The sequence below is a fragment of the Daucus carota genome, chromosome 9 (genome assembly GCF_001625215.2).
Source record: "Daucus carota subsp. sativus chromosome 9, DH1 v3.0, whole genome shotgun sequence".
NCBI lineage: Eukaryota > Viridiplantae > Streptophyta > Magnoliopsida > Apiales > Apiaceae > Daucus > Daucus carota.
The window spans coordinates 7,644,403-7,660,661 of record NC_030389.2 but is presented as its reverse complement, the minus strand read 5'-3'; the positions used below and the strand labels follow the sequence as shown (position 1 = coordinate 7,660,661).

At 32.7% G+C, this 16,259-nt stretch overlaps 2 protein-coding genes across 2 annotated transcripts in view; both read right to left on the bottom strand.

Annotated features, from left to right (window-relative positions):
- The window catches only part of LOC108201186 (uncharacterized), a 29,475-nt gene extending 14,826 nt beyond the window's left edge, over positions 1 to 14,649 (bottom strand). Inside the window, exons 1-3 of the mRNA XM_064084857.1 lie at positions 14,000 to 14,649; positions 10,263 to 10,853; positions 8,627 to 10,117 (exon numbers count right to left, since the gene is read on the bottom strand). Coding sequence (XP_063940927.1) covers positions 8,627 to 10,117; positions 10,263 to 10,853; positions 14,000 to 14,570 — 2,653 coding nt within the window. The 5' untranslated portion in view covers positions 14,571 to 14,649. The remainder of the gene's footprint in view (positions 1 to 8,626; positions 10,118 to 10,262; positions 10,854 to 13,999) is intronic.
- Positions 86 to 3,604, bottom strand: LOC108202323 (protein ACCELERATED CELL DEATH 6-like). The gene is made up of 4 exons (XM_064084859.1): positions 2,919 to 3,604; positions 1,750 to 2,127; positions 1,031 to 1,617; positions 86 to 895 (listed from the first exon to the last, which is right to left on the bottom strand). Exons 1-4 carry the CDS (start codon positions 3,454 to 3,456, stop codon positions 227 to 229), a joined length of 2,172 nt encoding a protein of 723 aa, XP_063940929.1. The 5' UTR covers positions 3,457 to 3,604; the 3' UTR covers positions 86 to 226.
- Positions 14,650 to 16,259: the final 1,610 nt, after the last annotated feature.

The window sequence follows — 16,259 nt, the reverse complement described above, 5'->3', positions numbered from 1 at the left end:
AGAATAAAGTTCATGGTACTAATTTATACCACCAAGCAATTGAACTGTTGATACTTTTTAAGGAAACAAAACCAAAGTGAACCCATGGCCGTGACAACATTGTAGTTTACTATTAATTAATAAACAAGTGCCTTGACAGCTTCTACAATTTTCAATCCTCTTTAATGGAGTCATGATTCCATATATCATGAGTACATGAAATAACTGAAAATAGAAAAACAGATACTCAAGCTTCTTTCTTGTAATCGTCATTCTTCCGTACTCGGTGATCATATGCAATCCTCAGCAGTTGAACAATGACAAAAATAAAAAAGAGGGAACCGATGACGCAAATGGTAATGCCCAGGGATAATGAATCGGAAAATACAACATACGTTCCTGTCATAAAAACAAACATCGTCAACATAACGGAACCAATGTTCAGCCCAACGGTTGTTGCATGAAGTCTGGTCACATGCTCAAGATCTTGTGACATATCTTCAAGAAAGCAGATGACCAAAGCACAGGTGGACAATAGCAAAGCAAAGGCATCGGCTATCATAAATATTTTAAAAGCTGCCTTGTTTGAAAGAACCGCCAATCCTTGATTACTTTCTCCACTTTGATGAAGACCACCAGGTATGGTGAATCCTACCGTAAAAGTTATTGTAGTTATAAGTGCACTAACTACTATCTGGCTGTTGGTCCCGTCTTTATATCTTTGCAGTTCTTGTTGCTTTATTTCCTTCATTATGGCCATAAACACTTTTTGTCCTTCATTAAATAGGATATCTTTTCTCTCTCGTCTACTAGGGAGCACTGCTAAACTTGAAGAAGTACTTTTCTTTCTGGTACTAGACCAGAGTTTCCTAGACCGATGGGTGTTGATATCATCCAGTGCCATTTTTATTTGTACCTAAAAAGAAATGACAAGTAGTTAATATATATTTTTAGCTGGATATTAGTCCTACTAAAACTTTACTTAATATCCTCTAAATCACATAAAACTAATCACATAAAATATTTTAAAAAGATTAAATTTTTTACGTACCTGATCACCAACAATGTCATGTCCATGATATAACATGTCTCTGGGAGTCCAATTATCGTTATTGGTCGTATCACCAGCTGCTGCTATATATTTGATGAGATCCTCAATGAAGCATCCTTGAGCGACAAGTAAATGGAGAGGTGTATTGCCCTCATCATCTCTTTTGAATAAAAGCAGGGTCTTCTGCTTTGGTGGACAATATCTTAAAATACCATTCGCCATCTCCTTTTTATTCTGAAGAGCAGCCAAGTGTAATATGTTTTGACCATTCTCGTCAACTGTTGTGTACGGAGAGGGCGCAGCTGGCCATACTTCATCGATTGTTGTGTACGGCGACGACGAAGTTGGCCATAATTGCAGAAGCCGAATAACAGTAGAAGTATGTCCACATCTTGCTGCTACATGAAATGGTGTTGCTACCCTCTCTCGACATACAAATTGATATCCTACTTTTTCTTGAGCTTCTATCATGACACCGAGTATAGAATCAAATTGGTGATATGCTGCATGATGAAGCAGGGTCCATCCTTCAGAGTCCACAAAATTTACGAAATGTTTATTATCTTCAAAGAGTTGGCATATAGGACCTGAAAATACACAGTTGAGATGCAAATTTAGGCAAGAGATAATTAGTGACTAATCAACCTTAAATTACTTACATATTACTTACACTTATTAACAATTAATATTCAATAACAATAAACAACCATATTACGCACCTGCAGGATCGCCTCTTTGAATAGCAATAATCAAACCTAGCACGCCTTTAAGATTTGGGTCCATCCCAGTTTCGAAAGTTGCAGACAGTAATTCGACAATTTTGTCACTGCATATATTCTCCATGGCTTGGTAGATTAAACGCAAAAGACCCTGATTTCCACTTCCACGGCCATCTTGATAGGCCGGATCTTCAAGTAATATCAGTTCAACAGCGTTCACGTTATTGTGGAACATTGCCAATTCTAACAGAGTGCGTCCCGACTCATCAATTCTCTGAAATAATGATTTAAAATCTGCATCTAGTGCTTCCTCCGCTAAACTCCAACGTTTGGCTGCTTGAACGCTCATCGTAATCACTTCTCTGTCTTCTTCTTGCCCTGCGAGTGAAGCTAAATTTAAATAAAGGAGGCTTTACTAGCTAGTGGTTTTACTTAATTAATTACCTCTCCTTAAATAATTTTTAGAATCTATTTAACTTCAACTTATTTTTATTGAAATATTCAAAGCTTTGATTTTCCGCCTATCTATTTCATAATATTATTATAATTACTGAACACTAACAAATTACAAATTACTTTTTCCATTTCTATATATTTTCTCGACTAAAACACCTTTCTTTACAAAAATATCACCGACAAATTTAATAAAATATTATAATGACATTATAGTTACTCATAAGTACCAGTGAGTAAATAAGCTCCCAACTTCGGGGGCTTGCTACCTATTCATTATCCATTTTATATTCTTACAGTTTTAATATGTAAAAAAAGTGATAAAAAGTAAAATAATAATGTGTGGTTAAAATAGTCAGAAGAAGTGAAAGAAAGAGTTATTAGAAAAGAATATAGAAATTGAGTTGAGAATTAGAATGCAAAAACTTTTACAAGATAAATAAATTTAAAAATAGTTTTAATTAATTACTATTTTTAGCATGAGCTGGGGGACATGGATAGAGTATGTACTCTGAAGTGTGACAAATGCAGCATTTATAACCTTAACATATGCTGGGAGAAATGTAGGGGGCCAGGTAAAAAGGTCTTTATATGAAATGAAGGGTAAAAAGAAACAAGTTATGCATATTTTAAGTGAAATGGGAATAGTGGAAAAGAGATATAAGGAAAATTGGATTGTGACTTGTGAGAAATGTAGGTCAAGATTCTTATTGTACCTTGTTTGAGATTCTGAATAAGAGCATGCAAAGCAGTGGTACAACCAGCTGGGCCATCAAAAGACAAAGCTGTGCAAGTCTTGCACATCTCCTTCACCACATTTTTGAACCCATTTTCCGCAGCCATGTAGATTGGAGTTTTGCCTTCATTGTTTCGAAAATGGCTGTAATTTGGATCGGCCTCCACTAAGAGCTTAACAATAGCCACGTCATTATTAAGGACTGCCAAGTGTAACGCGGTGTTCTGATTTATACCATTGGCTTGCCAAATATAAGTTTGAAAAGGAGTCAATGGATTATCATTTGCTGAGGAAGGAGGCAAATTACGTTTGGCTGCACTAAGGAGAGCCTCAACCACTTTAGCGTGTCCATGATGTGCTGCAAGGTAAAGTGCACTTTGTTTTCGATTATCCAGCCTGACCAAAAGGTTTTTCTTTGCAAACGCACTCAAAATGAACCGAACGTTTTCTATAGCTCCCTTCTTTGATTCAAGGTGAAGGATAGTTTCTCCCGCTTTGTTTGGTGTATCTGCTTCCATCTCCAATGCAGCTCTAGATATAGGATCTCCGCCAATGGCATCGGCATAACACACTTGGCAACAGTTCCAGTATTTTCTTTCATCAGGGCAAGCATTGCATCTATCATTTTTTTTGCTTCTTCCCTAAATTTCACATCCTTTTCCTCTCGTTCACTAGTTGTGAACATTGAACTTGAAAAAATATCCTTTTTACCATCAATTTGGATATAATCAAGGGCCTTTTTGATTTTCACCTATAAATAAAGAATGCACGATAATTTGATAATTATCCGAAGTTAAAGAAATACATTAATTATCTATGTATAATAACTAAATTTTCAATCTGTTTATTGAGTTTCACATGGTATATTTCGACATTGTCTATTATTATTATTATTTTTTATTATTGTATAATGATTTCACGTATTTTATGAATGTAAAGACTTTGGTTTACTTGATAATTTTCAATCTTTCTATTTCAACCATTATCAAAATTCAGACTACAGGAGCAAGATATAAGGACCAAGAGCAAAGTCGACTCAAAGTGATGATTAATATTTACATCATCACATATTCATTAAAAAATTAAAGGTTCTAGCTTTGACCATAAATGTACCAACAAATTACAAATACAATACATTAAAATGTTTTCTTCGGTCAAACAAAGCCAACCCTAGTTAACAACTTGATTTCGGTCAAACTAAGCCAACCCTAGTTAAGAAATATATATATATATATATATATATATATATAGGGGCTTACTCCACCAGAAACTAAATTAGCCTAGAAACTAGAAACTAGTATCTGGCCAATTTTTTATCACTATTTTTAACTGCAAATATCACTCGTTTGTACATCACAAATCACTATTTCCTATACAAAAAATCTCAGAAATATAGATATATAAATATAAATATATACAACATATATCATCATCATCTTCACTCATACTACATTGATGAACCTCCGGACATCATTATTAACCCATTCCACTGCTATCGCGGTTACCTATACCTACGATTGACCTACCACCGCTTGTTACCATAACTTGCCATTACTATGATTATTTACCACCACCACACACCTCATCTCATCATTTTTTTACCATCATAGACCTCCTACAACTATAATTGATCATCAACAATCGATAACCAATAGCAAACATAAGTAAATTTTATCAATTATCAACAATAAAAATTGCTAATTTAACTGCATAAAATAGTGATACATAGCGTATAAACGGGTGATATTAGTAGTTATAAACAGTGATCAAGGGAGTGGTTTCTAGTTTCTAGAATAACATTAGTTTCTATTTGATCACTTGCCTATATATATATATATATATATATATATATATATATATATATATAGGCTCTTGATCAAATATAAACCACTCTTAAAATAAAAACTAGAAACCAGTTTCCCTACCACTATTTATAACTACGGGTATCACTAATTTATACTGCACTAATCACTGTTTTAATATAGTATGTAAACAGCTATTTTTATTATCAAAATTGAGAAAATCTACTTATCTAAACTATTGATAATCGATTCTAGATGATCAATTTCATCCGTAGGAAGGTTCTTGACGGTAGGATGCCGCAAGAGAAGTTGTATGATGATGGTAAATAGTCGTTAGTTTTGTAAGTTATGATGGAAAGTGTATGTAACTATTGGTGATGATAGACAATGGTGGTAAGTCATGGAAACGTCTGGTCATGGTGGTAAGAAGTCCATTATTGCGATTTGGGTAAAGATGATGGTCATATACATTGCATATATGTGTATATATATATTTATATCCGCCAGATATGGTATATATAAATTAGTGATATGTTATGTACAAATTAGTGAGTTCTGTAGTTAAAAATAGTGATAAAAACTGTCCAGAAACTGGTTTTTAGTTTTTAGGCTAATTTGGTTTCTATTGGAGTAGGACTATATATATGTATGTATGTAGTTCTAGAAAATTGATATGATATAAAAGGAAACAATATTTAACAAGTCGACAACATACCTGGTCCACCACAATATTCTCCTGCAAATACAACATGTCCCAAGGAGTCAAGTTCTCATTGTTTTTCACACTTGTATCAAGTCCTTCGTATTTTAAAAGTTCGGGAACGAAGCAACCACGTTGGATAAGCAGGTGAAGAATTGTATAACCATTGTTATTCTGCTTGTTCACAAACTCTTTCTTATGCTCTTCCGGGCAATATTTAAGAATACCTTCTATCATATCTTTTTTACTCTGCAATGCCGCCAAATGTAGTATATTTTGTCCTTTTTTATCAACAGCAGTATATGTTGAAGAGGAAAATGGCCATAATTGCATAAGAAGTATCGCTATAGAAGTCCGCCCTTTTTGGACAGCTACATGAAACGGCGTAGGTACCTTATCTTTGTACCCAGATTTAGGTTTAATCCCTTTTTGAGCTTCTGCTATGTGTTTAATTATTGGATTAAATTCATGATATACTGCATGATGAAGGGATGTCCAACCAAGCTTGTCAGCAAAGGTCACAAGACGCTGGCCACCACGGCCTGCATCCAATAATAGGCTCAAGACGGAGTCTGGAAAAAAAAATTGTTTTAGAAATGATATAACAGGGCCGAGGTAATGTGTTTCAAGTAATTAACAATAATGTAATCAGTATAATTCTATGTTATTTACACAACATAACTAAATAATAACATCTACATTATTATCTAACATGATATTACTAAATAAAGAATGTATAATTAATACTTAAGAAAATTCTTAATGAATAGAATATTTTTTTCAGTCAAAGAAATTTATATTAATATAACTTTTACCTAGTTCATGACTAAAATAATAAAAATTTATATCGAATAATTGTATATTTTTTTATTAAAAATTCTTAGTTTGTGTATCTATTTGTATTTAGTGCTCAAATACAAAAAATTATGGTAGCTAGGGATCCTGAACTAGAATTTAAATAGAATTCTAATAATTCTATTTCATTAGGAAATAATATAAAATGTCACAGATCAATGGGAGCTAAATCGAAAATTTCCTATTATCATTGATTTGCTACCTACCCCTTGTAAATTATAATACAATTCTTTATTTATTGTGTATTTATAATGCATAGACAGTGAATATGCACAGTATATTACAACCTTTAATGGTAAATTCATATCATATAAGAATAATATTTTGTAGTAGGTAGAAATTAAGAATTACATAGAGAATAATATCACAATATTAATATTATTTTAGTATATGAATATTAGAAATCATATAGGAATGAATAAGTTGGAAAATCAAAAATAAGTGAAATTTGTACTAGTAGAAAAACATTCATTTATTTATTAATAAAAGTTATAAATTTTATAGAGTTATATTTTAATTTCATACAAACTGGATTGCTTTGAAATTGATATGGCTATTATATTTTAGAGGTATTTTTAATAATTGTGAAAACAATAGTGAGATGATGTTGGTTAACAGTTAATTAACTACAGTTTCAATTTTCATGAGAATTTATTCTCATGTTTAAAGAATCCTATTATTATGCATTAATAATCAATTAGCATTTAAATTCTCATCATTGTCCGTTTGGATAATTTGAATCATAATCAGCATGTTGATTTTTGTGGTTGAATTATATGAGTCTAGTTGCTCGTTTTGAAAATGAAAAAATTAATTCAAAAATCCGTATGTTTTGTATTGTTTAGGTCTCTCATCTATTTTTTAAAATGTTATGATCATTAAACATTTCAAAAATTTTATTTGCATTCTTTAGTTTAATTTTGACCTAACAACCGTTAGTCAACAACCGTTAGTCAATTAGAGTCCTTCAAATTCTTGAATTTGGAAGATTTTTGATTCGTTGATGAATTGATGAAATTGAGGGTGTCAGAAGTTTCGGGAAGTCAACCTGAAGAGATCAGTTGTGAAGGATAGCGAGAATGGTAGTTCTGTCACCATCTACAGGAAAATGGCCATGGTTTCCCGCCACCATCCTACCCCATCAAAACCTAGTTAAATCTCTTTGATTTCCACTCCCGAAAATTCTTATATGCTCAATTTCTTTATAACATCAACAAATCAAAACCCCCAATTGGATGTTAAAAAACCCTAATTGACTAAAGGGACCTCTGGAAAGTTGAAGTACGCAAATATTGACTTTTTAAGTTCAAGGACCTTAAACAAAAATGACTTATGGTTTAAGACACTATGAATTAATATCCAAAAGAAAAAAAGTACTTGAGACAAATAATTAATTTTTTTTAAATACTCCCTCCGTCCCAAAAAGAGTGAGCTGGTTTGACTTTCACGGAGATTAAGAAAAATTTAGTAAGTTTAGTTGAAAAGTGGGTAAAGTGATGGGACCTACCAATATTTAATAATAGATTTGAGATAGTGGAGGAAAATAGTGGGTGTAATAGTGTTTATATTATTATAGAAAAGAGTTAGTGGAAGAAAGTAGTGGGTGTAATAGTGAAAAGTAGTGTTCAAAAATAGTAAGTATTGTAGGTTCATTCTTTTTGGGACGTCCCAAAAAGGAATAAGGGTCCCATAAATTGGGACGGAGGGAGTACACTACAATAATTTTTCTACACTGAGATCCCTAAATATAATTATAATATTTTGTTATTATAAAGAACATTGATTTGCAATTTTTTTTTAAGTATATGTATATATATAATTATGTAAAAGACAAGTTTCATACCTGTTTTGCGACTTTTAATAGCCGATATCAAACTGACTTGATCTTTGAAGTCTTTAGACAATTTAGATCCATCGTTGTACCTATGAGTGAGTAAGTCGACAATATTCTTGTAACCCTTCTCCTGGGCTTTATATATTACAGGCATGAGACTGATGAAAGCACCATCGTTTCTCTTTGAGGCTGCGGGATGTTGTAAATCTAATACCAAATTAACCACTGCCATTTGGTTTTGCTCCACCGCCACTTCTAACACAGTATTTCCATCCTCATCAGTTTCATAAAATATTTCATCAGGAAGAACATTTGTGTTGTGCCTTTTGATTTGATCAATGATCATTTCAATCACATCTTTAATATCGTTATTCGCTGCAAGAAGAGAAGTAGATGAAAATGCTTCCCACTTCTAATATATGCATCATGAGAATATATATATTAGTATTAGGATGTTTTGCATACCAATTAACTATGCCCATATAGGTTTTGCATACCTTCGTCAAGATTCTTGACAACAGCATGCAAAGCAGTCAAATGACCACCAGGACCCACCAAAAAATGTGGAGTTGTGCAAGCTGTACCGAGCATCTTCGCTGTATCGGCGTGCCCTTTTTCCACAGCTATGTAGAACGGTGTTTGACCTTTCTGGTTTGGAGTACCCTCAAAACTTGGATCGGACTCTACTAATAGTTTAGCTACATCCCAGTTACGTCGCATGACTGCTATGTGCATGGCAGTGTTCCCATCTTCATCAACTCGCCTGAGGAAAGCTTGAAGAGAACTAACTGGATTATCTGAAGAAGAAGAGGTTTGAAAAGAAGTCACTGCATTGGAATCAGTAATATCATTATCTGGAGCACAAGGCAAACGTCTGGCTGCATCAATTAGGACCTTAACCACTTCAATGCTTACGTCGTCATTCTTAACAGCAGCATGCAAAGCAGTAGAATCATCAGGTCCGTCTAGAGAACAAGCCTTGCAAGTTTTAGAGATCAACTCTACAATCTCGTTGTACTCGTTTTCCACAGCCATGTACATTGGGGTTTCACCTTTCTGGTTTCGAGTACCCTCAAAACTTGGATCGGCCTCTACTAATAGTTTAGCTACATCCCAGTTACATAGCATGACTGCTATGTGCAAGGCAGTGTTCCCATCTTCATCAACTCGCCTGAGGAAAGCTTGAAACGGACTAACTGGATTATCATCGGTACTGTCATCATCTGAAGAAGATTGAAAAGAAGTCACTCGATTTGGATCAGTATGATCATCAGTACTATCACCATCATCATTATTATCATTATCTGGAGCACAAGGCAAACGTCTAGCTGCATCAATTAGGACCTTAACCACTTCAATGCTATCGTCGTCATCATTCTTAACAGCAGCATGCAAAGCAGTACTACCATCAGGTCCGTCGAGAAAACAAGCCTTGCAAGTTTTAGAGATTACCTCTACTATTTCGTTGTACCCGTTTTCCACAGCCATGTACATTGGGGTTTCACCTTGTTTGTTTTGAATATGCGTATCAGTAGGGTCGGCCTCTACTAATAGCTTAACAACATCCACACGACGTTCCTTCACTGCTGCATGTAGGGCAGTCTTCGAATCCTGATCAGCATTCCTAAGATAAGCTTGAAAAGAAGTTATTGGATCATCAATAGCTGAAGGAGGCAAGTGTCTAGCTGCTTCGATGAGGAGCTCAACCACTTGAGTGTGTCCAAAATATGCAGCCCATGCAAGTGCATTTTCTTGTTGATTACCTAGCTTAACCAAAAGATTTTTGTCTGCAAACTCCCTTAGAATGAATCGCACATGTTCCGTATTTCCATTCATGGATTCAGTATGAAGGATAGTTCTATCATATCTGTCCAGCTTATCAGCTTCCATCTCCAATTTAGAAAAGGCATGACCATCCCCCCCAATGGCAGCGTCAAATAAAGCATCTCTATCCATAATTTTATAGTGTGTTCCACCAGGGCTCTTAACTATATATTAAGATGTATCAATTGTGAATTTACCACATTTAGCAAACAGAAATCTTGGTACAATTAAGGAGGTGGAATTATCACAAATTTGAATGATTAAAAATTAAAAGGAATTAGAATATATAATCTATGCGTCAACGCATACCTTGGTCAAGACGCATAACAGTACTACCATCAGGTCCGTCGAGAGAAGGAGCTGTGCAAGTTGTAGAGATTAACTCTACTATTTCGTCGAACTCTTCTTCCACAGCCATGTACATGGGTGTTCTCCCCATTTCGTTTTGTGTATGGGGATCAGTAGGGTCGGCCTCTACTAATAGCTTCACAATATCTATGTTCCTTACCATGACGGCGCAATGTAAGGGGGTGTCCATATCTTGATCACCTCGCCTAAGAAAATCTTGAAAGGACGTTCCTGCAAATTGTCGTCTAGCTGCTTCAATGATGAACGCAGCCACTTGAGTATGTCCGTTACCTACAGCCAAATGAAGTGCAGTTTGTCCGAATCTATTCTGCTTGTCCAGTAGATTTTTGTTTTCGAATTTCGACAAAATAAATTGAACATGTTCTGTATTTCCAGACTCCGATTCAATGTGAAGGATGTTTTCGTCATATTCGTTGAGTATATCAGCTTTCATCTCCAATATAGCCATGACATCAGCATCTCCGGAAATAGCAGCATCATACAAAGCATCTCTATCCATTATTTTATAGAGTGTTCCACCACGGCTGTCAACTATATAGATATAAAAATTATGCGTCAAATTGAAATCTAGGTATGATAAAGGAGGCGGACCATGTTGTTTTAAGAGCAGTGAACTAGGCACTGTAAAAGGAAAATAGAATTTTTTGTCACTGAAGGTGGTGTTTGGGAACAGAAAAGAAGCACTTATTATTCAAAGAAGTCGTTTTAGCTTTTCTTAATCCGTTTGTGTAAAATGGCTGAAGCAGATAATGCTAACTTTTCTTTCACAACTTATACATCTTTCCCCATTTCAAAAAAAAAAATCTATATACTTCTTTCCCAAACACCTTAGTCATTTGTGCTCATGAACAAGTGAGTAACAAATTACAGTTGTTGTACATGTTACCCCACTTGTAATGGTCAATGCTCATGTATTCGACATACAATAATAAATAATCAGTACTTAAGAATCTTGAATCATTCGACTTGGTCGAAAAAAGTAAACTCATTCGGCAGTTGTTAACTAATAGCCAGTAATGTGAAGGCATTTTATAGGGCACCATATATATGCGGCATCACTTATATTTTATCCAAATCAATTCAGTATCCTGAACATCCCATTATTTGATGCCTCTTTATTACAGTTTTAAGAAAAAAATTCATTTATCAGCCAGACACTCAGTGGTGAAGGGCATTTCACACTGAACCATTGGCGGCATCAAGATTGGGAAAGTCTACCATTTATGTTGTATTTGGTTGGGGTGAATGATTTGGGAAAGAATGGAATGAAAAATGAACTATATTATAGGCAATTGTTAACAAATTTCATTCCTTCTTCCCTTCCATTCCTTACATTGTGTACTAGAGATCATACCTTCAATTTGAGATGGAATACTCTATTCTCTTCTACCCCTAATTTCTTCTCAAATCTCATTATAGCAATTTTGCCCTCAAACTTATTTCAAAACTTTCCTCCTATCTCTATTAGTTTGAAGTAATTTTACTCATTCCATTCCATTCCGTTCCGTTCACCCCAACCAAACACAACATTAGTACTATCGGAAAGTTTAACATGTGCCCTCAGGGCACAAGATAAGTCATAAATTACTATCATTAAATACATTTTGACCTGCATAAGTATCTATACATTATTATAATTATTCAAACTCTTACTAAATACTAATTATATATTTATTTTTAATTTATCATTTAAATTTTATATTTATAATAAATTATTATTTTATTTCGAAAGATGTGGGAGAACATAAAATAATCTTTTAATCGAATATAAAACAATTTTTAATTGATTTTATCCCACAAATAATAACAAGCCCCCCGCATATACACTAACTTTCTAATTAAAATTAGCCTCCTAACTAAAATAAACCAATTTTATATTTAATAGTAAATTTATGATTTTTATTATTATTTTAAAATTATTAAAAAAATATAAATAATAAAATGTAATACAATACAAAAATAAATAAAATATCAGATTTTCTTGACAGTTGTGAATATTTGAATTTTCTAATAAGTAATTAATGCATTATTTATGATATTAATACACTGTGTATAAAAACTAGATATATTAAAAATGCCTCTCCTTATGCACTCTTGACCTAAAAATATACTTTTAAATTTAACACAAACTATATTTGAAATAATGTAATGTGGTTCATATATATAACGAATCTATGTACACTTGTTAATCTTGTTCTTTCTTATTCTACATTCTTGTTTTTTGTCCTCCCCGTGGGATTTGTTCATAATGCAAGATAGGACCGAAAAAGTGATGAAAATAGAAACAACTGTGTCCAAATATTAGGTTTGGTTTCGAATTTGATTACTTGCATTATTATGCATATTTTTTGTAGTATCATTAATACGGTGATAGTGTGTAATATTTTGATGATATGACGTATGTTTATATCTTTGTATATAGCAATGATAACATATAAAATGAGCCAAAAAAAATTAAAATTAGGAAAATCATAATTAAAATTCAACAAATTTATTAAATCATCAATATGGAATCAATGACTTCAAGAAATTCATCCTCCTGATAAGATACCATGAATCATCTTTCACTATTAAAGTTTCAATTGACTAGTTCAGCCTAAAATCTCTCTTAAATTTATTATCATTTATTATCATAAATTTTAATAATTTTATCTTATTACAATTTTCAAGATGAAGATAAATAAATAGAGAGCAAACCTTAATGTTCGATGATTGTCCTCTATAATGCATCATTTTATGTTATTATTATTTCATCTGTCCCTCTCATTTGTTTACAGTTTCTTAGCAAGTACTTAAAGTCCTTACTCCCTCCGTCCCATTTATATATGACCCTTTTTTTTTTTTACGTTCCAAAAAAAATGAACCTAATATATTACTATTTTTTAACACTACCTTTTATTATTACAACCACTACTTCTCTATTTTATACTCTCTTTTTATTAACATTACTTTTTACTATTACAACCACTACTTCTCTATTTTATACTCTCTTTTTATTAAATATACACTATTATACCCACTACTTTCTCCCATTATCTCAACTCAAATCTCAACTCAAATCTATCATTAAATTTTGGTAGGTCCCACCACTTTACCCACTTTTCAACTAAATTTACTTTTTTTACTACCTTTTTCTTAATCTCCGTGAAAATCAAAACAGTTCACTTAAAATGGGACAGAGGGATTATAAAACATAATTCCATAGCTAATTTTTGAGATCTATTTTTATGTATAAAAATTCAAATGCTAAATTTTAATTTGAAAAAAAAAATTATGAAACTACATATTTTAGAAGCCGTAAAATGCGTGTCAATTAACCTCATATAAGCCAAGATAAACGACCTTGAGAACACAAGAAGTACTATATATATATATATATATATATATATATATATATATATATATATATATATATATATATATATATATACATTTATCAAATAATCAAAATATTACGGATTACGACTATATTCCTACTGTAATTAGTGACAAAAAAAATCTAAACCTAACATTAGTGAGTAAAATGATAAAATTTATAATTGAGTGTTAAGTTTTTAGTGGTACAATAAGTTGAGTGACAAAAAATTAATTTTCCCTTGTGGAAATTTATTTAGCATGAAAAGCAAAAAAGAAATACATTGATTTTACGTAATTTATTTAAAAAGAGTTGGGCATACCTTGGTCAATATTTGTGATAGGCATAACAATACTACCATCAGGTCCGTCCAAAGATGGATCTGTACAAGTTGTAGAGATGATCTTCACTATATCCTCCAACTCTTTTTCCACAGCTATGAACATGGGTGTTTTACCATTGTCATTTTGTGTGTGTGGATCAGTCGGGTCGGCCTCTACTAATAGCTTCACAATAGCTACATTTTTTTCCATGACTGCTGCATGTAACGCCGTGTCATTATCTTTATCACCTTGCCTAAGAAACTCTTGAAAGGAAGTTTCCGGCAACTGGTCTTTAGCTGCTGCAATGATGATCTCCGCCACTTCCTTATGTCCGGCATATATTGCCCGGTGAAGTGCAGTCTGTTCATATATATTAACCTTGTCCACAAGATTTTTGTTTGCAAACTCACTCAAAATGAATCGCACCCGGTCTGCATTCCCCTTTCGCGATTCAACGTGAAGGATCGTTTCGTCATCATCGTTGAGGATATCAGCTTCCATCTCCAATTTCGCCTTGGCATCAGCATCTCCAGCAATGGCAGCAGCATACAAAGCATCTAAGCCCTCCATAATTATATCTTAGTAATTAATTATATACGTGTATACAATATTGTTGGATTGAATCTCGAAGAAATTGTTTGCAGGTGCTAAATATTCAACATTACTTGTCTTTATATAGAGAGGCTTCACGTTTATTACAACTATACACGCAACACTAAATTATAGAATTAACCAGACTTATAAGTTGACATTTATTTAATTATCCACATGCTGCATGAGGCCAGGTATGCAGAGAAGGACCTTTGAATTAACAACGCCAGATAGTAAATTTCTAACAACCATTTAGTTGACCTAATTAGATTTAAACGAACTCATGAAAATCTAGTTATTATTTTTAAAAATTCTCTTATTTCAATATGGTTATTGTGAAAGAGATACAAATTAGTTGAGCTTAGGTACTGTTTTCAGAAATAAGCTTTGACTTATACATGTTTGAGGGAGAACTGGGAGTTTAGTGGAGAAAAATCTTGTAATAGTTGTAAAATTTAATAAGAAAACTAAAAAATTGAATTCAACAAAGAATAATAATTATATTTGAATATTATAAAATGTTGAACACTTAAAATTTAAAATGAAAAAAGATTTAGATTTTCTTTTAGAATCATTATGGATAGTTGTGATTGTACTATTAAATCACTTTGAATTCTTTTACCAATTTTTCATAATTGCGAAACTTCATTTTTTTTTATTTAATAACTAAAGTTTATGATTTTATAAAATGAAATAAACATGTGTATCATGTATAATGGTTCTGGGCAACTCTCTGTAAGTCTATACCGAGCCTCCTGCATTGCCCCTACATATATATACTATATACGTGATAAATAATTTTGGTCAAATTTTATCATTTTTTCTTGTATTTATAAAATGTTAACATTTGTACATGTATTTTTAAAATCACTTTCACCGATCAGAATATAAACTCTCAATAATTATTAATATTCTTTCTAACCAACTTTACTTAAGAAAGTCTTTGTTAGAAATCATTTAACATTACTATTGTAATAAACATTAATAATTACAGCACAAATGATGTCAATTCTATAGACATCCAACAAAAATATAAATATATAATGTATTCTGCAATTGTCATCTTCTGACGGCTGCACAATTGCAACTCTCCAGGCTTGTAGAATCTTTCAACAAATTGGTGGAGATGAATATAAAGTCTTTTATTTACAATCATTGAACGTTACAAATATTTCACATTCCTAACAACCAGCATTCATGGTGAGCGAGCTTAAATGATGTCAGAATGTTTGTTGGGTTTTTAATTTAAGCTTGTTCAGGTGTTTATTTAATTTAAAGTTTTTTTGTTAATTCCTGCATGGTCGTGGCTGTTGATGTATGCCTAGAAAATAGCTGGTAGAAGTAGTCTACATGCTGTTAGAGTGTTTCTAGGAGTCTGGAGAAATAAATGGTTGTTTTAGTCACGTTAGGAGTAGTAGTAGTTTCATTTTGAATAATAAGATCAACGCCTTACAGTGCATCTATCTTGTTTTCTCAGTTTACATAAACACAATACAGGGACCGTTTGGGTGAGCTTAAAATAAGTGTTTATTGCTTAAAATAAATAAGTAGAGTAGAAGTTAGAAGCAAGCTAAGACTTATAAGTGACTAAAGTGTTTGGTAAATAAGTGGAAGCCCTGAAACAAAGCATTCCTAACTTTTTATAAGTGCTTCTTGACTTATTACACA

Coding starts and splice junctions, on each gene's coding strand:
- LOC108202323 (XM_064084859.1), bottom strand. CDS start 3,456: ATGGAAGCAGATACACCAAACAAAGCGGGAGAAACTATCCTTCACCTT. Junction 1,618..1,749: donor TCAAAGAGGCGATCCTGCAG/GTGCGTAATATG, acceptor GTGTATTTTCAG/GTCCTATATGCCAACTCTTT. Junction 896..1,030: donor ATGACATTGTTGGTGATCAG/GTACGTAAAAAA, acceptor ATTTCTTTTTAG/GTACAAATAAAAATGGCACT.